The sequence below is a fragment of the Bos javanicus genome, chromosome 4, assembly GCF_032452875.1.
Source record: "Bos javanicus breed banteng chromosome 4, ARS-OSU_banteng_1.0, whole genome shotgun sequence".
NCBI classification, from domain to species: Eukaryota; Metazoa; Chordata; class Mammalia; order Artiodactyla; family Bovidae; genus Bos; species Bos javanicus.
In genome coordinates, this window is record NC_083871.1 from 76,887,238 (window position 1) to 76,909,297 (window position 22,060).

Below are 22,060 nucleotides of genomic sequence, written 5' to 3' on the forward strand. Positions count from 1 at the left end.
AAGGTGGGTGCCCCAGAAATGTCAACAGGCACAGCAGTAAGCTCCAACAAATTCGACCCTCTCTGACTAAAAGATCAGAACAGGGGTAGCCTCAGGAGATGGAAACTGCTATACAATAATTGTCCCACTCCAGGCAAACCACTCCAAAAAATCAGCAAAGCTCCATCCTCCCCAGGCTGGGGTGCCAGAGAAGCCATGCAGGGAACTCTGCCTGTGCTCGCCACCAGCTGGTAACACCCAGTGCACCCCACCAACCCTGCTCCACTGCATCAGCAGAGCCAAGGGCTTTCCTGCTCCTCCCTCCAAGTCAGAAGCCAGAACTCCCTCCTGCACAGCAGTAAGGAGGTACCCCCACCACCATAAGTCCCAACAGAGGCTCAGTATGGAACCTCGACTTGTACCTCAAGAAGGAAGTATTGAGGTGGTGGTCTCCACTTTCCCCTACCAAATGAAGTCATAGAAATAAGTTCAAATAAGACACAGAGTCCCACACACAATACCCCAGTTGTCCAGGTTCCAATCAGAAATCACTCATCATACAAAGAACCAAAACAATCTCAACAAATGAACAAAGGTTATCAACAGACTCCAACACCAAATGACAATAATCAGAATAACTAACAAGATTTTAAAGCCGTTTTCCTAAGAATGATTCAATGAACAACTACAAATATGCTTGCAAAAGTGAAAAAACAGAAACTCTCAGCAAAGAAATAAAAGATACAAAATAATAAAATAAACAAACAAAACAAAAAATAAAATAAAATAAAATAAAAAAAGAATCAAATGGAAATTTTAAAACTAAAAAAAAAAAAAAAAAAAAAACCTGAAATAAGAAGCTCAACAAATGGGAACATCAGAATGGAGGGGACCAAGGAAAGTTTAGTGAACTTGAAGACAGAACAGTAGAAATTGACCAAACTGAAAAACAGAGAAAATAGACTGGAAAAATAACAGAAGAGTAGAAACAACCCAGACATTCATCAATAGACAAATGGATAAACAGTGCGGTCCATCCACACAGTAGAATACTGTTCAGCCATAACAAGGCATGAAGCACTGACCAACGCTACAACACAGATACACCTTGAGAACAGTATGCAAAGTGAAAGAAGCCAGACACAAAAGGCCACATACATATGATTCCATTTATAAGAAACTTCCTGAGCAGGCAAAACCATAGAGACAGAACACAGATTAACAGTGTCTAGAATAAGAAGTGACCACTAATGAGTACAGCTTTCTTTCTGGGGTGATTGAAAATTTTCAAAAAACAGATTATTATAATGGTTACACACCCAAAATATCAGAAAAGTCATTTAGCTGTTTTGAACTTTAAATTGAACTTAATAGTATGTAAACTGGAGAAGGCAATGGCAACCCACTCCAGTACTCTTGCCTGGAAAATCCCATGGATGGAGGGTCCTGGTGGGCTGCAGTCCATGGGGTCACTAGGAGTCGGACACGACTGAGCGACTTCACTTTCACTTTTCACTGTCATGCATTGGAGAAGGAAATGGCAACCCACTCCAGTGTTCTTGCCTGGAGAATCCCAGGGACGGCGGAGCCTGGTGGGCTGCCGTCTATGGGGTCGCACAGAGTCGGACACGACTGAAGCGACTTAGCAGCAATAGCAGCAGTATGTAAACTATAGATCAATAGGTTTTTTTAATTAAAAATAAATAACATCTATGGTAGTTTCTAAAGGTGCTGTGAATGAGCCAGATCTGTTTAAAAATCCATCCTATATCACTTTAAAAGAAATTTGCTTTCTCTTGATAGATTTCTTCACACAATGGGAAATCAAAATTGTCAAAGTTTCATTTATCTTGTTAGAATGACAAACTGAGTACACATTGCAGACAATTGCATGCAATTCTGGAATTATGACCTAACAATGGCATTTGAGGCATGTTAGGGACTTTGGAGTGGTGGCCGCTGCAGTCAGGGCAAGGACACTGATCTCAGGGGTCAGACCTTGCAAGCCCAGGCTTCTTGGCCAGGCTGTAGGGAGCAGTAGGGAGGAGGCCCCAAGGAGCTAAGGGGTGACCTTCAGAGGTCTCTCACTCCCTTCCCTATGCTCCCCAGCTCTGACAGGCTCAGACCTCAGGGTTAGACCCCAGTGGGGAGCTGTGATCACATGAGGCCCCCAAGTGGTCTCTGTCTGCTCCCTACCCCCACTCAGTGAAGCAGGTTGTCCAACTCTGCCCCAGCTCTCTCCAAGCTGAAGGACGACAAAGCTGCAGCTTACCAATCTGCCTGCCCTGACTGGAATACCCCACTGGGTGCCCCACCCCACCCCCCATTTACTGAGTGAAAGCCACCTACTGCTCCCCATCTCCCAGCCTCTACCTGGCAAACTCCTACATAACCTTCAAAGCCCCAATCAAATATTCCTATATTTCTTCCATGGCACACCCCTCCCCCATGTAGCATGCTTCTCAGACCCCCCCCATCCTCCAGTTGGGCCTCCCCACAGGAGCCAACTGCTGCTGTCTCCCATGCAGTCCCACATTTGGCTGAGACCAGGTGCCCTCCATCCCAGGGTCCCTGGAGCCATAGGCCAAGCATTCAGATGTGCTGGGTCAAGGATGACCACCCCCCACAGAAATTCCAGCTGGGCCTCTCCCAACCCAGTTGGCACCAAGAGGCAAAGGGCCTCAGGGCAGATACCAGTCATGAATGCAGGACTAGGGGGGCAGAAGCTGCTCCCCTGTGCATCTGTCTGACCTGCATTTCTGAGATTCTGCAATTCTGGCTCCATCCTCCAAAATCATGAGCAAGGTTACCCTGCACTCTCACAAGGAGTTTCTATCCTATGGATGATCAGCTTGGAACAACGTTTTCCTCAGAAGTTTCTATGACTCAGCTGTAGAACCACTGGGGTCTGATGATGACTTTGGGGCAAGCTTTTCAGTACTGAGTCAATCGTTTTAATGATCATAGGATGTTTCAGGCTTTCTTTTTCTTCTAGAATCAATTTTAGTAACTAACACCTTTCTGGGAATTTGTCCATTTTGTCTAAGTTTTCAAATATTCTGGCAAAAAAAAATTTAAAAACCTCTAAGTATTTCCCTCTTATCTATCTTTAACCCAGCTTTATCTCTGTGGCTTGTGTATTCCCGTCCCTAATCATCTTGTGTCTGCTCTTTCTTCTTGGTCAGTCTCTCTAAGGCTTTTCTGTTTCAAAGAACCAACTTTTGTCTGAAACTGAAAGAGACCTATTAAAAAGGCCCTTTCACAGCCCTTTGGAATATTTTAACCCAAAACCTCTGTGTGAGCCTTTTCAATGGCTGAGGAGACATGGGCTATAAAAGGAGAAAGTGGGCCACGGCTGGTTTGGGGGGATTCTGGGCTGTGGCCTCTGCTGTTCTCACTTAGTCACTAGCTACTTTGTGACTCGCCTTATTATCCTTCCCACATCATTTAAATTCTTCAAGCCAGCCCCAGTTCTCAGATTTATAAAACAGAACAAGGTTCTCACATGGTCAGCTACGGACACAGAGGCCTAAAATTAAAGATCTAAGAACCTAGAGGAAAGAACCCTTTCAGATCAAGCTCATTCATCTGTTCTGCCAAGACTAGGACAGGACAGAGTTGGGCAGCTCTGTGCAGGGGCCACTGTCTGTTCTGATTCTGGGGGCAGGGGGGTCACTTAAGCATATACAAGTCTCTCTTATAGGAGTCAGCCTCGGGGACACTGACAACTCAGGTAGCTACTTCAAAGCACAGCAGAGAACCTTCCAGAACGAGAGTGTGCCCAGTGAAGCAGATGGGCCCCGTGCCCATCCTCTCCAGCCCCTCTGCTCCTGCGGGCTGCATTGAGGGGAACCGACCACTTCAAACATTCCCACTGGTGAAAATGTCAGAGGAGGCCTTGCTCTGGGAGACTCGTCTGGGAGACTCGTCTGGGAGACCATGCCTGCCCACATGTGCAGGGAGGAGGGCAGGAGATAAATACAAACTCAGATTTTGTAGACAAAGCAGATGGATTTCCTTTCAAAACAGCAACCGCAGGGCTAATTAGTTCTAAACAGTGTAGGAGGTGAGGGGATGTTCCTGATTACTGGAGCAATTATCACCTTCTTCTCAGGGTTGTCTTAAAAATCAGTGATTACAGGCATGGAATGCCCACGGGTCCTTCCGGGTTGAGAGCAGGTGAGTGGTGAGAGCTCACGGTGGCATCCTTCCCTACGACAGTCAGAGGCTCTCCCCAAGGGCTGTGATGAAGTGCACCCTGAAACCTGCACAACTAAATCACTTTGCTGAAACTATTTATAACACAGTATTGTAAACCAGTATGTGCACTTAGTCGCTAAGTCGTGTCCAACTCTTTGCGACCCTATGGACTGTAGCCTGCCAGGTTCCTGTGTCCACAGAATTCTCCAGGCAAGAATACTGCAGTGGGTTGCCATTTCCTTCTCCAGTGGATCTTCCTAGACCAGGGATCAAACCCATGTCTCTTGAATTAGCTGGCAATTCTTCATCACTGAGCCAACCAGGGAAGCCCCTATAAACCAACTACACTTCAATAAAAAGTAACCAATCAACATAGGCAAGAACAATGTTGGTGGCAGATTTATGCAGAGTGGGCACATCCCAGGGAGAAGACATCTCCTGGGGCTCAGGAGAAACATCTGCTTCAAGCCACGAAGCACAACCTTCTCCTGCCTACCTCTCAAAGCCTCCAACTGCGATAGCTCCAGGAGGATACTCACCCTGGAAGAAAGGAAAGAACAACCCACCAACATCTAGAGTATCTGCCCCTGACCTGCCTCCAAGTCCTGCCTCCACACCGACCCCCCCAAACCTGCATCTGACCCACTGTCTGACCTGCTCGAACACATCAGAGGCCCCACGTCACATGCACATGGTCACATGTACATGCACGTCCTTCCACAAAGTGCAAAGCCCAGCCTCCCTCTCCAGCTCGGCCTCTGCGCTCAAGCTCCTCCCCAACTCAGCCTCATTCAAGGACCCCACTCCCACCCCTCCAGCCCCAGCGCAGAGTCACCCCACCTCCTGCAGAGGCTGATAGGGGCATACCTGCCGTCACACGGGGGTCACTCTGGAGCCAGATACCCCAGTAACCCCTCCAGAACTGGCGTGCACCCCCAGCATCGCCTTCACAAAACTAGGCTGCACCCACCAACGTCCCCCCACATCACCCTGGGTGCCGCCTGATGGGGTCAGGGCCTGGAGAAGACTCTAGAAGCAGCTATGGAACTGGAATGCTCTGCGACTCGAGCTGAGATATGAAAACACAGACGGATGACAAGCCCGTATGGTTGGGGCACCCCTCACCTGCAACTCAGAGGGCTGCGGTTTTCACACTGACACAGAGGCATGAGTTGAGCAGAGGTGGCTGGCCACATGCAGGCTCCCCTGGCTCAGCCAGGCGGTCCCCAGGCAGACTTTGATGTATCGAGTGCCTACGGGTGCTTGAGAGCCCCGAAGGGGTGCCTGAGCCCCATGTGAGCTCGAGGGTTTCCCTTCTGCCACCCAAAGAGACAAGGCTCCCTGAGCTAAAAACAGTCAGGCAAACCAGAGGCAGGGAGTAACCTGAGTGCTGGGTACAAGGCTGCCCAGGGAGACAGCTGTCCTGTGATACCACCTGCCGGTGCAATCCCGTCCTCACTCACTTCCACATTCCGTGTGCTCAGCTCTGCAGCAATAGATGAAACCACCAAGGAAGATGACTGATACATTGGAAAACATGAAAGATTGAGTTTTTACACAAAGAAAAGCAGAGCTAGAGGAACAGGCTTGGGCAACACGGGGATCCCTTCAGATGAAGCACCAGCCTTTCTCTAGTGAGAGGCTCGTTCAAACCCACAGGAAAGTCAGAGCATGAGCAGGCAAAGGATTAGAACACACACTCCACACAGAAATACAAATGGTAAGCACACGTGGAGAAGCGGCCACGGCTAGTAACCAGCATCTGAATAAATGGGAGGAACCACGTTCTAACAGGAAGCAGGGAAAAGGGGAGGGAGGGAAAAAGTGCGTCACGAGCAACAGTGGGAATACACACCAGAACCCCGAACGCTGGGCCCACCCCACCCACGGGACTGGGTAGGCCTGAGAATCTCTATTTCTGACAGGCTCCCTGTGAAGCTGGCTCTGTTGGCCCCAGGACCCCACTCAACCACTGCTCCCCAGAGCCCAGTGTAACTAATTATTACTTATAAAGATAAAATGAAGCACAACATGTTTTGGAAAATGCCCAGGACCCAGAGAGAGAAAGAACATCCCATTTGCACTCCTGAGGATATAACCAAAGATATTTCAAGTCTATATGAATAAAGATGCTTATGAAAAAGAAACATTTTTAAGTATCCAAATGTCAGATGCCAGACACGCACACAGGAAGCAGCAGCTGTTTTCCATTACCTTTAGAGCACCGGCTGGATACAGCTATGGGAAATAAGTCAAAATGCAGAAATAAAATTGTGTATACACCAAAATGACAATGACATGGGGAGAGAATGTGCATAAGGACAAAGACTTGAAAATACGGAGCGTTTAGCTGGGTTGACAGGACTGGGTGACATTTACCATTTTGTAGATTTCCTGCTTAAGAACATCAGGCCTGCTATTAGAACTCAGACGTGTCTCTGAGCCTCCACTAATCTGGGTTTCCTCAGCTGTAGGACTGAGAAAATAAACCCTTGCTCTCAGAGCTGCAGAGAAGTCACATATGAACAGCAGCAGAGGCTGGGCTCGCAACTGCTCCATGAGAGCAAGAGAGGTTGCTCAGCCACTGTGTTCCCAGGGCAGGAATGTGGGCATAGGGGGAGAAACACATCTGCAGAACCCACATGTGCGGCCAGCATCCTCACCATTGACAGGCAGGACCCACCCGAGAGACAGAGGGCACATCAAGCATTTAAACACGTTTTAAGGGTGGAAGCTAGGTAATCTGTAGGAAAGGTGGCAAGAGTAAGAAAAGAAATGAAGACAAAATCAGAGAAAGTAAGTCCAGAAAAAACCATAATTCTAAAAAATACATGCACCCCAGCGTTCACTGCAACACTGTTTCCAACAGCCAAGACAAGGAAGCAACCTAAGTGTCCACAGACAGATGAATGGATAAAGAGGATGTGCTATACTTACACAGTGGAATATTACTCAGCAATAAAAAGAGAATGAAATAATACCATATGTAGCAACATCGACAGACCTAGAGATTATCATCCTAAGCAAAGTAAGTCAGACACAGAAAGGCAAATATCAAATGATAAAGCTTATATGTGGAATCTTAAAAAAAATGATACAAATGAACTTAAAAACAGACTCACAGACACAGAAAACAAGCTTATGGTTACCAAAGGGGAAAGGTTGCTGCTACTGTTAAGTCACTTCAGTCGTGTCCGACTCTGTGTGACCCCATAGATGGCAGCCCACCAGGCTTCCCAGTCCCTGGGATTCCCCAGGTAAGAATACTGGAATGGGTTGCCATTTCCTTCTCCAATGCACGAAAGTGAAAAGTGAAAGTGAAGTCACTCAGTCGTGTCCGACCCTCAGCGATTCCATGGACTGCAGCCTACAAGGCTCCCCCATCCATAGGATTTTCCAGGCAGGAGTACTGGAGTGGGGTGCCATTGGGGGGATGCATAAATTAGGAGTCTGGGATTAACATATACACACTACTGTATATAAAATAGATAACCAACAAGGACCTACTATACAGCACAGGGAACTCTATTCTGTAATAATCTCTAAGTGAAAAGAATTTTTTGAAAAAAAAATATATATAACTGAATCACTCTGCTATACACCTTAAACTAACAGAACATTATAAATCAATTGTACTGCAATAAAGCCAAATAACTTTTTAAAATTAGAAAATGTGGGAAAGGAAAACATTTGAAAGGAGATGGAGCAGAGGGAAAACAGAGGGGATACAAAGGAAGATTCAGATTCATCCACACAAGAGTGGCCCCCACATCAATCTTTCCAGCACTTCAGCAGATGTATTTAAGGGGAGAGAACTCTGAAGACTCACTTTTGGGATCTCTTGGACGTGATGAAGGTAAGGACACAAAGTTCAAGGCCCTCTAAGCAACAAAGACTCCTCATTGGTGCTAATGATGCTGATCTGGAAAAATACACTCCTTATACTCAAGCATGCACAAGTATACACATGTGTGCACACATATACACACATCTACATGCGCACATACACACAAATGCACACACATCCACAACCATACACACATGGACACGTGAACACAGACATACAGGCATGCACACAAGATCCACATGAATGCAAATCCACATACGTGGATATACCCACACACTAACATGAGCACATATGCACCTATATACATTTGCACACAGGCCCCACATATCTAATACACATGTGTACAGAAATACAAATCCACACATGTGCACACAAAACACACACGTGCACACGTGCACATCACATGTGTGCACATTTCCTCACAGACAAGTAGCTCCCACACCCATACACCATTCACAGACAAAGCCACCCACGGATCTACACATGATCTAAATATACATAAGCCATCTACTTCTTTTACTGTAAATACTAGGCATCATTACAATACCTATAAATGGAAATATGTACATTTTAAAATGTACAGTCAGTACTTCATGCCTTATATTTACCACAATAATAGCATCACATTTATAAACCCATCCCATCCACCCCACCCCAGGAAAATAAGCCTCTGCACTTTCATAAAGCTTAGGAGTCTGGGGGCTCCTAGCTGAAGGCCTCATCTAGGGTGCTCAGAGCAGCCTGGTAGTCCCAGGACAGCAGCAGAGGAAACATCACTGCGGGAGTGAGCCCAGGACATGCAGCTGACAGTGGCTGGGGCGGGGGGAACCCAGCCCGGCTTCCTCCAAGCCTTCAGATCACAGGGTACAGTGCTCTGCGGCCTCAGCCAAGCTCAGCTGTGGGGCTGCCATGGTGACCCCCACTTCCTAACAACTCAGCCCTTCCAGAGGCACCAAGTCCAGCTCTCCTCTACCTCCACTTAAGGCATGCAAATGCCCCAGGGCATCTCCTCCATAGCCCTGTACCACATATCACCAGCAGGTAAACTGAGGCCACAGATGGCAGTTCTTCTGCCTTCACTCCCACAGTGCCCCCAACAACTGTCCACTCTTCCCCAACAGGCCGAGGGAGCTGGCCCACAGAGGCACAGGGGCCAGTGGGGGCCTGAGACCCCTATCTGACTCTCAGATGAGTCAGGCTGGCCCCACCCCCAGAGCCCTCGGTGTAGAAGGCTGTGAGGTTCCATCCCCCGACCCCAGGCCCCCCATGCCCCTCTGGGTGAGGCCCTGGGCACTGACCTGCTTCTCATTCTCGTCCTCCAGCCTCAGCCGGTCCTCAATGCAGTTCCGGGCCTGCAGGAAGGCCTTCCTCTGGGCGCGCTCAGCCAGGATCCTCACGAAGACGCCATACACGTTCACACCGAGGAAGAGCAGAGCGTTGGCACCCAGCTGGGGGGAGAGAACAATGCAGAGGACTGCACCAGGGGCCTGGCTCGGCAGAGGCTCCTCCACGCCCCCCAACCACCAGCCCATGAAATGACCACGCCAGCCAGACCCACGCTCCAAGCCAGCCTCATGTGGCCACAAGCCAGGCCTCATCCCGCACCCTCTGAGGGGTCATCTGTGCTATAAGCTTCATGTCATTGAATAGTGGGCAAGGATGCAAGGTGCGTCCCCCAAAATTCACGTGGAAGTCCTGACCCCCAATCCCCCAGAGAGGGGCTATACTTGGAGACAGGGTCTTCCAAGAGGTAATCAAGAGAAAGTGAAGCTATTGGGGCAGCCCTAATCCAACACGAGGGGCCTCCCTGATGGCTCAGTGGTAAAGAATCCACCTTCAACGCAGGAGACACGCATTCGATTCCTGGGTCGGGAAGATCCCCTAGAGGAGGGAATGGCAGCCCACTCCAGTATTCTTGTCTGAGAATCCCATGGACGGAGGAGCCTGGCAGGCTACAGTTCATGGGGTCACAAAGAGTTGGACACAACTTAGTGACTAAACAATATCCAGAACAATCCCACATGACTGGTGTCCCTGTAAGAGGAGATGAGGACACAGACACACACAGAGGGACGGCTGCCCGAAGACACGGAGAAAACGGCCATCAGCAAGCCAAGGAGGGGCCGCGCGAAAGACCAGTCTCCAGAACGCCGAGAAGTGGCGTCTGCTGTCTGAGCCGCCCAGTCTGGACACTTCATTACAACAGCCCAAGGAAACACTACACCTAGAAGTGTCGAAGGTGCAGACAGAGTGGTTATTCCCATAAAGGCAGCATGGAAGGCTCTGGAGAAAAGCAGCGAAGGCGAGCGGATTAAAAACAAAGAAGAAAGAATGGCAATTGGGTATGAAGTGGACTTTTGCACGTATGAAGATGAAGAAAATGCAGCGTCCAGAGCCTCTGATGGCTCCAGTTCTCACTCTGCGTCAGCAGACAAGAAGCCAGAAAGGGACCTGGCCAGGAAGGACCCTTCCAGGGCAGCTTCTGCCCAGCCTGGGAGTTAAGGCAGGAAGTCTGAGGAGCGCAGTGTGTGACCACTTCCTGCTTTCACCTGCCTAATCGCAAGTCCAGGCCAGACTGCCCAGGACTGAGCTCGGGGGACTTCACAGGAACCCACGACAGATGATGGTCACACCTCGCAGAGTGGCAGGGCTGGGGAAGGATCAAACCCCACGTCCCCTGCTCAGCCTCCTCAGCTGACCTGTACCTACCTCTCATGGCCACAGGGCCCAGGGCCAGACAGAGGCGCCTCCATGGACCAGCAGAACCCCAGCACATCCCCCTGGAGCCCCCAGGCCACTGAGAGAGAAAGGGCGCCCATCTATCTCCCTGTGAGGCTGCAGTGTTCATAAAACCACTGCACCCACCCACCCCCGTCACAGTCACTGTAAAAATGGATGATTTTGTTTGATTAAACTCCAGCATTTCCTGCAAGTTCTGAGTGTCACCGCTCCTCATGGATTAACCCGAAATACTCCCCACCCAGGACTGATATCACACACGACTACACAGGACAAATAAACACAGTGGCAGATGGGACAGCAGTCCACAATTAGAGGACACCTGCCAGAGTCCAGGCAGTGACGGGCAAGGTGGCCCGAACAGGGAGAGTTGAGGGACAAGGACAGGGAGCCCAGGGAGGTCGCAGTCAGCAGTAACATCCATCTAGAGACATGGAAACTGTTCACAGGAGGACACAGGGAGACAGGCCAAGCAACTGGAATCCACAGGACCCCAGCACCCAATGGTCATCTCCCTAAACCCCCAGCAGGGGAGTGAGCCCCCAGCAAACCCAACAGGGACAACTCGCCCACTTACAGTTGGCAGAGGATGGACACACGCTTACACCTAACACGGACTGCGTACAAAATACTCTCCTGCAAATCACCTCCTGGATCCTACCTCTGCCCCCCAGAGAGAGGGACGGCCATCCTGAGAGGGGTCTAGGAGAACAGCCGAAAGTCCAATAAAAATGGTGCCTGCCGTTACCTGGAAGGTCGCATTGTGACCTGACCATCTCCATGTGACCCTGATTATCTCCCTGTGACCCTGATTATCTCCACACGATCTCATCATCTCCACATGACCCTGAGTATCTCCATGTGACCTGACCATCTCCAAGTCAGGTCCTGACATCTCCATGACCTCATCATCTCCCTGTGACCCTGCATGTGACCCTTCACCCTCACTGTGACCCTGAACACCTCCAAATCTGAGCGCCCCCCTAGCTGGAGCATCCATGCTTTCTCCAGGTGCAGGACTGGAACACACATGCTTCTCCGAGGCCAGTCCAGTCAGTCTCAGTGCTGGTCCTGGCGGCCAGCACTGTGCTCCCAGGGCAGCTGCACTGGGCCCCCGTACCAGACAGTGTCTTCTGTGTCTAAAGGACCACCTGCTGTATTCTGGGACCAGTTCATGCCAGTCTGTTGATGAAGGCGCTTTTCTGGTGGCACCAGGAAGACCAGCGTATATGAAACAACACACTGCACATTGGTGGAATCAATACTTGGTCTTCCCAGATGGTGCTAGTGGTAAAGAATCTGCCTGCCAGTGCAGGAGACATAAGAGACATAGGTTCGATCCCTGGGTCAGGAAGATCCCCTGAAGGGGACAGCCTTCAGGGTTGTGCATGGCACAAGTGCATGGAAACCCACTCCAGTACTCTTGCCGGAGAATCCAATGGACAGAGAAGCCTGGTGGGCTACAGTCCATAGGGTCGCAAAGAGTCGGACACCACTGAAGTGACTTAGCAGGCAGGCAGGCAGAATCAATATTTAAAAGCATACTAAGTGTGTTTAAAACACCCACAGGTACAGGGCTGGACAGGTTTCTAAAAATTTAAATAACAGTGAGTCTTTGCACAAAACACTCATCTCCCAGTAGAACCTTAATCATTCATGGCTTCTGCATGCCGTCCTAGCCTCAATTTAAGGTTCTGAACATGGAGACAAGATAACACACAGGATGCCTCTTCTGAGATGCTGTCCAGCCTGGCACCCCTGCGGTGAAGCCCTCAGCTGTCACTGTCAGGACAAGGACAAAGAGTCCAACTGAGGGGCCAGGCACCCAAGGTCAGCTGAGCACAGGGTACACGAAGCCACAGGTCACACTTGAGCCTGGAAGCCAGGGCTTTTCAGGTGGCCTGTGGCAGAAACAGGGGAAAGTGGAGGTCCCCAGTGAGGTCTGGGCGGAGAGGCGCGGGCCAACAGGCAGAAGGGCTGGCAGAGGCTGGGCAATCTGGTCAAGAGAAAAATCAGTAGCAGAGTGGGGGTGAGCTGGGTCCCCTTGTCACCCCCTCTACACCCACCTTCCTCATACCTTCCCTTTACTCTGTGGCCACAGTGATCCCCAGGGATACCAAGGCCCAGCTGGATGCATAGCTGGCTGCCTTGTCAACACCATCTGAGACACTCACACAAAGAAGAGCCCGATGGCCTGCCCCACAGCTGGAGTCTAGCAGGCAGAGTGGAACAGAGATAGGGGGTCTTCCCTGCCCAATGCTCTGAATTCACATTCACAAACCTGCCAATCTTCCCCCAGGAAATCAAAGGAGGAGGCCATCCACATGATGCTAAAGCCCCCAGCACACCTGCCTCCCTGCCTCCACTCAATTCCCACACACTCCACGATCAGGAACCAAGGTGACAGGCACAGCAGTGACAAGAGGCCCAGGTCCTGCCCCACAGGGCACAGAGAAGATTCAAGACTGGCTACCTAATCAGTGACCAGGGAGGAGGGTGACAAGGCAGAGAGAAGCCCAGACGTCACCTGCTGGCAGGTGTGGCCTGAAGAGGGCGCTGGTTCACACTGGCTGCAGTAGAAGCGGTGACGGGGGAGCCAGGCTGAGGCTTCTGAGCTTGGGGAAGGGTCCGTGCTGGGGTGGAGGCTGAGTACCACACAGCCCGGAACACGCCTCCCGGGACTGACAGGTCCTTGCCACCCCCACCAGCATCCTCAATCTACAGACACAGGGGTCCTGAGGAAGGGCAGGGCCCCCAGCTGCAGAGGGCAGGGCACACCCAGCAGCCCCACCTCCCGGGCTCCCTGTAACTGCCCTCACTCCTGGCCTCAGGGCACCTCCCCCACATACCTGGCCTCAGCATCCAGACCCCCCAGGACCCCCTGCAGCCTACGCCCCCCTGGATGCCTGGGCCCTGCCAGGAACCCCATCTGCACCTTTCTCACCCCTGGAAGGCTTGCCCTTAGAGCTCTCTTCTTCTCCAGCTGAAACTCTACGGCCCAGCAGGACACTCTCCTGCCACTCCCACTCTGGAAACGCCAGGCTGGTAAAATCCAGCTCCACACACACCGCTGGAGGAAACGCCAGGGCCTGCCCACCCGGGCGTCTCCTAGGAGTGAGTGCACCACCCCACACCCGTAGCCCGGAGAGCTTCTCCATCCCAATCCTCACCTGTCCCTCCACCCCTCTCTCTGCCTGGCCCAGCCACTCCCACTGCCCATGCCCCAGGGTTCCCTGAACCCTCCAGCTGGGACCTACTGCTCTCTTTCTCCTGAAAATGAGACTCCTTTTCTTCTCCTGGGCCTGCCCAGTTTTCTCCTCTTTCAGCAAAACTCTTGGAAAGGCCCCGTGGAGTTCCAACCTCCGTCCCCTCTGCAGCTATGCTGGGTGGTCTGTGACCAGGTCAGGACCACCTTCATATCCTGAACCCAGGCTCAGGTCCCAGTGTCCAGCCCACCCTGCTCAGGCCATGAGCTCCCCTCCATGGGCACCCTCCCCAGCATCCTCTGGTCCAAGCCTCGCATCTGAACCCCTCTCTACCCCAAACTCCACCCTTTGTGGTATCTCAGCCACACTCCACTTGGGAGCCCATCCCTGTGCCAAAGACCCCCAAACCAACACCTTCAGCTTGGCCTAGCCAGTCGTCCCCCTCCCCCGTCCATGCATGTCTCCTGTTGGGTGTCTGTTCAAGCCTGCTTGGGACAGGCCCTGGTGGGACCCCTGGTGGCACCCAGCACTCACCCCAGCAGCCTCTCCCACCTCAGTTGATCCAGGCCCCTGGAAACCTCTCAGGCCACGGCCCTTTTCCACCACCAGCAAATCCTACCGGCTCTGTCTCCAACACAGGGCCCCCTGACTGCCCTCCCTGCCATCCGCTGCTTGGTTGCCAAGCTGCCTCCTAACCCAAGCCTGTGCCCCTCCTGGCCCTTGAGGCTCCTGGACGGTCCTCTGCTCTAAATCCCTAGTCCTGAGTCTCCCTGGGCCCAAAACTCTCTGTGGCTCATGCCCTACAGCCTGTCCTGTTCGTGTACCCCTGGCCTGGCCCACTTTGCTTGGGGCCTCTGTCCTGCATTCCTGGGAAGGAACCCCCTTCCTACACAGTGCCTGATGCACTCCTGACCTGCAGGGGCTCCACTCAAATGTCACCTTATCAAAACCACTTACCTGACCCCTGGCGAAAAGTGCACACACTTCCACCTCAGCTTCTGGATTCTCCTGCTGGCTGTTTCTATTTCTTTCCTTCTGTTGCTTTTAGAAGTTACTATCTTCCAATACTATTAACTCATCTGTCACCTCCCCTACCTGCTGCTGCCTCTCAAGGGGCCTCAGTCTGTCAGGTCGGCGATAGATCCGGGAACCTCTCATAATATAGCAGGTGCTCTGGTGTTTGTTGAATGAGTAACTGAGGGCATGTGGGTGGGGAGGTGGCCTGGCCCTGGCACAGCCCTGGAAAGGGGCGGAGGGAGGTGCAGGGAGACGCCTGCACTGCCAGGGGCACTGCCCAACCTCTCTCCAGGTTGTCTCAGACAAGACCTGATAAGACTGCAGCTCAACTCTCGCGTCTGTCATCAGCCGGGCAGTGGGGAGGGGTCCCAGCGTTTCCACGACCGACAGAGGCACATAAGAGGCGAGGCATCAGCGTGCCCTAGTGTCTGCAGTGACACGGCTTCTGGGGCATGCTGAGCGGGTGGGAGCCGGGCATGGCGGGGCGGGGCACAGTGCACAAACGTGTGCACACAGGGACTGGTCACACACCGACTCTAGCCCCACAGAGGCTCTCACCTCACCGATCATTTCGGACCCTTGAACACACTGGACTTCAGGAATGGATCCCACTGCACAGGGTCCTCCAGGGCCATGGTGAGGGCCCAGGAACCACTTGTGATTCCTGCAGATAAAGACCTGCTTTACAATAAAGTAGCAGAGATATTCCCAAATCCTTAGGCTACACCAGTGACTCCCCAAATGTGCTCACTGAGCTTTTCGTCCATAGAGCAGGGTGAGTGTGTTTGGAAAAGCAGCCATCTTGCAAAACAAGTTCAAAGAGCACACATTTCAGATCCCTTTGGCCACGGATGATTCAGAAGGCAACACACTCCAACAACATGACAGCGTTTCTCACATAAGGAAACTAGGCAAAGGCACCAAGAAAAACACACTCTTTCAGAGAAGGCCAGCACTCAGCACAGCAGTCCAGCACGAGGCTCTCAGTGAGCACCCTCCGCCCTGACCACCAGTGCTCACAACCCAGTTCTCCCAGCAGCAGTGGACAGAGAGTCCCAGAGCAGACACCTCGCTCAGATGCTCAGATGCGGCATGGAGCTGCCAGTGCAGATGCGGGAGGCACCCAGGCTGCAGTCTCCCAGGAGCTCATGGGGCAGCTGCCGAGAAGGGCGGTGGGGGGACACTGCATGTGATGACAGGTCACGCAGGAGGGCGGACCACGGGGCCAGGGTCCCAGGCCCGGCCCGGGTTGGAGCAGCCAGGCCCTTCTGCAGCTGGCCATTCTCCTTATCCAGAGTGTGGCATCTGACGTCCAGCCCGGGCACATGGTGCCTTGGGCCCCAGATGAGCTGCTTCGTGAGCTATAAGGCCCATTCACCCACTGAAGGAAGCTGTGCTCCCAAAGGCCAGGGTCTACTTCAGCACAGGGAAAACTGAGCTCTGGTAGAGCTACTCTGTACTTCAGAGTCAAAACACAAATCCGCCCTCAGATTGGGAATGTGGCCCTGGGGAGGACTTCCCCTCCGAGAGTGGGGACGGCAAGAGGGACACCCAGCTTTCCAGAGCTCCTGAGGCATCATAGGTGGGAGTCCCATCCCCAGGGTCCCTAATTGGCATCCTATCCCCTTGCACCTAGGTTACTCATTGGGGCAGACGACCTGTTCCCCTACACTCTAGTCCCTCAATGGGCATCCTGGATCCCTCACCTGGGCACCGCCTCACCTTGGGCACCCCTCACCTGGGCACCCCTCACCTGGGCACCCCTCAGGAGCATAGCAGGACACCCTGGTCTGGGCCTGCAGCAGCCCCACTGCCCACAGGATCACTATGGACCATGACTCCTGGCCTGCCCCCTCTTAGCTACACTGCCCATTTCAGCAAGTGCCCCTGACTCCAGACCTACACACACAATGGCCCTGCTCTCCATCCCTGTGTGCAGACTGTGGGCCCTCAGACCACACACCCCACACCAAGCCTGGCACAAGGCGGGTGCTTGATTCTGGAAGAACAGTGGGTGGCCTCAAACCCAGGGACCCAGACTCTGTAGGTCTGGGGTGGGACTTGGGCCTCTGGATGCTACCAATACGTGCACACACACACATGAACACACTCACATTCCTGTACAGGAGGACGCATGCACAGGTATACACACAAGCAACTACATGCCCACACAGATGCACACACATTACACATGTGCACTCACTTGTGCCCACATTCATGCACACATGTACACACACGAGCCCCATCCCCAGAGCTGCGTCCATGCTCTGCACAGCCCCACCCAGAGACCCAGGAGTCGAGAAGCTCTCCCTCGGCTGGAGGCAATGTGAACATCGGCAGCTCGGGTACAAAGCAGATCCCGCCACCCTCCAATGCAGGAAGGCAGGGTCGGGAGCTGCAGGAGAAAAAGCAGGATCTAGGAAGGACGAGGACAGGAGGGACACAGACGCAGCACTGAGGGGCAGCCTGCACTGGGGCAGTGAAGACAGTGAGTGTCATTCTCACGCCACGCCCCACACACGGACGTGTGCACAAGGAAGCCCAGCCTGCCCTGCCGAGACTCACACAGAGCAGACAGAGGGGAGAGGGCCCCAGACAGTCAGGGATCCTGGTCCTTGTCACCCCATGGCTCTCAGGCCTACATGCATGGCCCCCCTCACCCAGCCTCCCCATCTGGGTGCAGTCTGGGGCCTGGTCTCATTCCAAGGGCTGGCCTCTGAGGTCGCTGGGCTGGAGGGCCCCAGACCCCATTTTCCTCAGGGAAAACACATCTACCCAGGAAATGGGAAAAATAATCAGTGCAGTGTGTGAGCGTGTGCCTGTATGTGAGTCTGCATGTGGGTGCATGCATTCCTGTGTGCGTGTGCAAGGGTATGCATCTGTATGTGTGTGAGTGCTCGTGTATGAGTGCATGACAGGAGACGGCTTCCACTTCACTGAGTGCCAGCCCCACTCCTGGGGGCCACCTGTGCCTACACAACCACAGACATGACCTCGAAGGAAAGGGAGGCACAGGGTAAGGGCCCTGCCCTCAGCTACAAAGCTTGGAGCGGAGCCCCTGCTGTGCAGGGAGTTCCCACCCCACCCACTCTGCAAGCCCACCCACCACCATCTGAGTCAGGAAATGGCCCAGGGACATTTCTGGGCTCCAAGTTTGCAACACAGAGCCAGTTGGCCTATCAACCTGGCCCTCTGGACATCAGAGATGTGAGGGGAAAAGGGCAGCACCCCAGAACCACTGGGAGGGAGCCCGTGGAAAGGGCAGTGGGTGGGGACGTTTCCCCACAGGACCCGCTTAAGGAAGGCCTCAAAACATTCTGTGCAGCCCAAACCCCAGGGCCTCCCACACCTGCCCCTTCCTCCACACCCACCTCACCGGCCCCACGGTGACCAGCTAGTTCCCTCAGCCAGCTGCCTGCAGCCCCAGAATCCAGCAGCCTCTTGGCCTCATCTGTCCAGGACCTTGGAGTGTTCTGTCCCCAGGAGGCAGGCCTGAGCCCTCCCTCTGCCTTGTCCTCTTTATTCTTCTCCGAAGGTCACACACACTCCCCCCAACACAGATTGCAGTTCCAGTAGTTGATCAGGGTCCCTGAAGACTAACTTCCTGGAGGGCAGGCGGTCCTGTCCCCTGGCTCAGCATCTGGCACCCAAGTGTGGACCCAGAACCATCTAAAGAAAGTGCCACAGCCTGAGAAGCTGCAGAGGCTTCACAGCTGTGTCTGCTCCAATGGTCCCTACCCCCCGCCCCCGCTGAATCTACCCAGGGGGCCAGACTCCAGCACATGGACAGTCTGGGGATCCAAGGCAGCAGAGGAAAGCCTGGGACCCCCAGGACTGCCCGGAGGGGGAGCAGGTGGGAACCCTCATTCTGATGCAGGATGGTCTCCCCACCCAGGCCCTACCTCCCTAATTCCTGCTGCCCTGGTGTCGGCAACTCTAGGTGCTTCTTACTGTGGGAGCTGGCTGCCGAGCGAGAGGATGACACAGCTGTGGTGGAAACAGACCAGGTTTAGGGAGGGACCCGCCCATCAGACAAGAGGGCTGGGAGCCCAGGTTCCAAGGACTCAGGAGTTTCTGATGGGATGCCCACGGACATGAACCTGCAGGCCTAGAAGATGCCCTGGAAACTGCCCAGGCTGAGAGGTGCAGAGGATGGGAAGCCGGTGCTGTGCCCTGCCCAGCAACCGGAGGCCTGGGGGAGGAGCGGCCAGCCCAGGACAAACCTGTGCTGGGGAGCCGCCTCCTCCTCCCTGCTCGGCTCAGCCAAGGCAGGTGAACAAACAGGTGACAGAACCAGTCAGGGTGGGGGTTGGGGGGCAGGGAGGTACTGGTGGCAGTGGCCAGGAGGCTGGTTAGGAGAGCAGGAAGAGGACCCCACCTGGGAAAGAGTCCAGCCCGAGGAGAAGGGGCGACGCTGGGTGAGGGGCCAGCTGTGGGGCAGGGCTGCACAGGCGGTCAGGAGAGGGTCCGGTGCAGGGAGTGCGGAGAGTCTGCAGAGGACCAGAGGGAAGAGGGATTTCCTGGTGGCTCAGTGGTAAAGAATCTGCCTGCCAGTGCAGGAGACATGAGTTCGATCCTTGGATTGGGAAGATCCCCCGGAGAAGAAAATGACAACCCACTCCAGTATTCTTGCCTGGGAAATCCCATGGACAGAGGAGCCTGGTGGGCTACAGTCCATGGGGTCGCAAAGAGTCAGACACAACTTAGTAACTAAACAAAGAGGGGAAGAGGGCCAGCCAGTGGGGCAGGGCAGAATTGGGGTGGGGGGCGCCTGAGGAGGGGCTAGGCTGAGGGAGGGACACAGGTCCTGACAGACGCCCCAGAGGCCTGCCTTGAAGGAGGAGTAGGAGACACAGGGGCAAGAGGCATGGGTTGCCAAAGCCCGTGTGGCAGCCAGCACCGCCAGCACGCGCGGAGGTTCTGAGATCGGTCACATGGCTCCACCTGCCAGCACTCTGAGCTCCTCAAGAGCTCAGACCACACTACAAGGTGGGGAGTGGAGGGGGTGGGCTGGGGATGGAAATCTGGCCAGCTCCCACTTCCCAGGGCAGCCATGATTTCTGTTACCGTTCCGTGGTTCAGGCACTAAACATATTTCCTTTATATTGACAGGACGCCACACTGCACTGCAAATTGCACGCTGCAGTGGACCCTCACTGTCCCCCTTCTGAAAACTACAGCAGCCCTGCCCCACCTGGCTGAGAAGCAGGCCTCTGGGAGCTGTGAGCAGAGGGGCAGCACAGGGAGGAAGCTGGCAAGGCACCTGGGGGGTAGGGCAGGCAGCATGAGCCAGCGAGCCTTCTCCAGAGACACCCATCCTCCCCCACCACCACTCCCCGGCAATGACCTTCGGCAGTGACCTTCACAAGCACTCCCCTGACTCTACTTCCCCGCCCTGTACCTGAGCACAGCCACCTCCAGTATGCAAGTCAGCAAGGGACAAGTCTGACGTTGCCAGCTTCCCTCCTTCCCCCACCCTTGAAAGCCCAGGACTCTGCAGCCTGCCCACCGCTGCTGGCTCTGAGCAGGCTTCTGGTGTTCTTGCATGGGATGCCTTCAGTTCTGACATGTCACCCAGTTAAATAAAAGTAACTGTGCTGAGGTACAACCACTGGGCCCTGAAAGCAAGGGACACAGAAGGGACTCCGTTCGATCTATATTGATGGGGCCCAGCCTTGGTCCTGGGCCACAGGGGAGTAAGGCCATTTCCCTTAAACTCTTTCTGCCCCAGGGGAAAGCAGTAGCAGACACACCTTCCCGGGAAAGGGAGGAGCACCAGCCCCCCAAATTTCAGCTGTGCAGTCACATGTCTGGCTTTCTGCGTGTTCTCCTCTGCCTCCCAGCATCTGGGCTAGCCTGAGCCTTACAGAGCCCCAAAGCACACCAGGGCAGCCCAGCACTGCTGCAGAAAACCCCTGGAATCCCTCTATGGAGGGCCAGAGGAGCCCACACTTTAACCCAGATCTCAGGCCCCAGCACAGGCTTTCTCCAGCAAGCATACGACATGCTGCGTATCTGCAGCAAAGACAGCACCCCAGCACAGACTGGCTCATCCATCCAGCCCTTCTGCCTCCTTTTGGCCTCTACCCTGTGTCCTGCAGGGCTTCTGCCTGTCCTGGGTTGCATCCTGCAGGAGTGGAACTGTCAGCAGGTGAGTGCACTGCAGGAGGGCAGGTAGGCATAAGCATGACTAGCAACCAACACGCTTCAGAAATGTGGGTGCCATCTTCTCCACCAGTCTCAAGTACCAAGTTGCAGAGCTAAGGACAGATTTCACAGACTCCCAGAATTTTCTCATTGGAAGGGAGAATCCCTGGAGCACCATGCGGTCCGATCACCGCATGTTTCTCCGCATCCATCTCCATCTGTCCGTCAATATCACCACCACCTGTGCAGACTGGTGGACTTGAATAACAACATTCTAAAGAAGCCACAACAATTCAAAAGTGGCACAAGATTCTGAATATGTGTTTTTCCAATGTGGACTTTTTTCACTTTCACCACAGCCCTGAAGGTGAGCTGTGATGCCCTGTAAGACAGGATGGGAAACTGAGGCTCAGTGAGGGAAGGGTCTGCTTAGCCCATGGAGTCACAGCCATTAGCCAACTGAAACCCAGGTGTGTGCTCCCGAAGACTTCACCTAAGTCCAGGATGGGCTCCCCTCCTCCCTAGAATACTGGAGCCCATCTTATCCGGGGGGAAGGGTGGAGTTCTGAATGCCTGGGGCACCTTTACAGACTCTCCCTGCCCTGCCCCCCTCCCTTAATCTTTTAATTCTCTAAAAGGAATGTCTACAGGCTACCTAGAACATTGGTGATTATAAAAGGAGACAATAGTACAGCCTTTCATTGAAGCAGTTGCCTGAACCCCTGGGGCCACCAGAACTCAGCCGGGGCCTGCCCAGGTAGCTTAGGGCCCCTCTCACCTGAAGCTGACCTGGCCACTGAGCCACCCTCCCTGTCCAGATAGAGAGGTGGTCCTTGCTGGGGGGAGCTGGCTGGGAGGAGGGGGGAGCAAACACAACACATAGTAGGGCTGTGGGGGGGAAAGATACAGGAGTGCCCCCTGAGAA

The 22,060-nt window shown here is 53.5% G+C and overlaps 1 protein-coding gene across 1 annotated transcript in view; it reads right to left on the bottom strand.

Annotated features, from left to right (window-relative positions):
* Window positions 1-22,060, bottom strand: part of ADCY1 (adenylate cyclase 1) — a 106,753-nt gene that overhangs the window by 82,592 nt on the left and 2,101 nt on the right. The window contains exon 2 of the mRNA XM_061414405.1: window positions 9,325-9,474. Within this exon, the coding sequence (XP_061270389.1) occupies window positions 9,325-9,474 (150 nt within the window). The remainder of the gene's footprint in view (window positions 1-9,324; window positions 9,475-22,060) is intronic.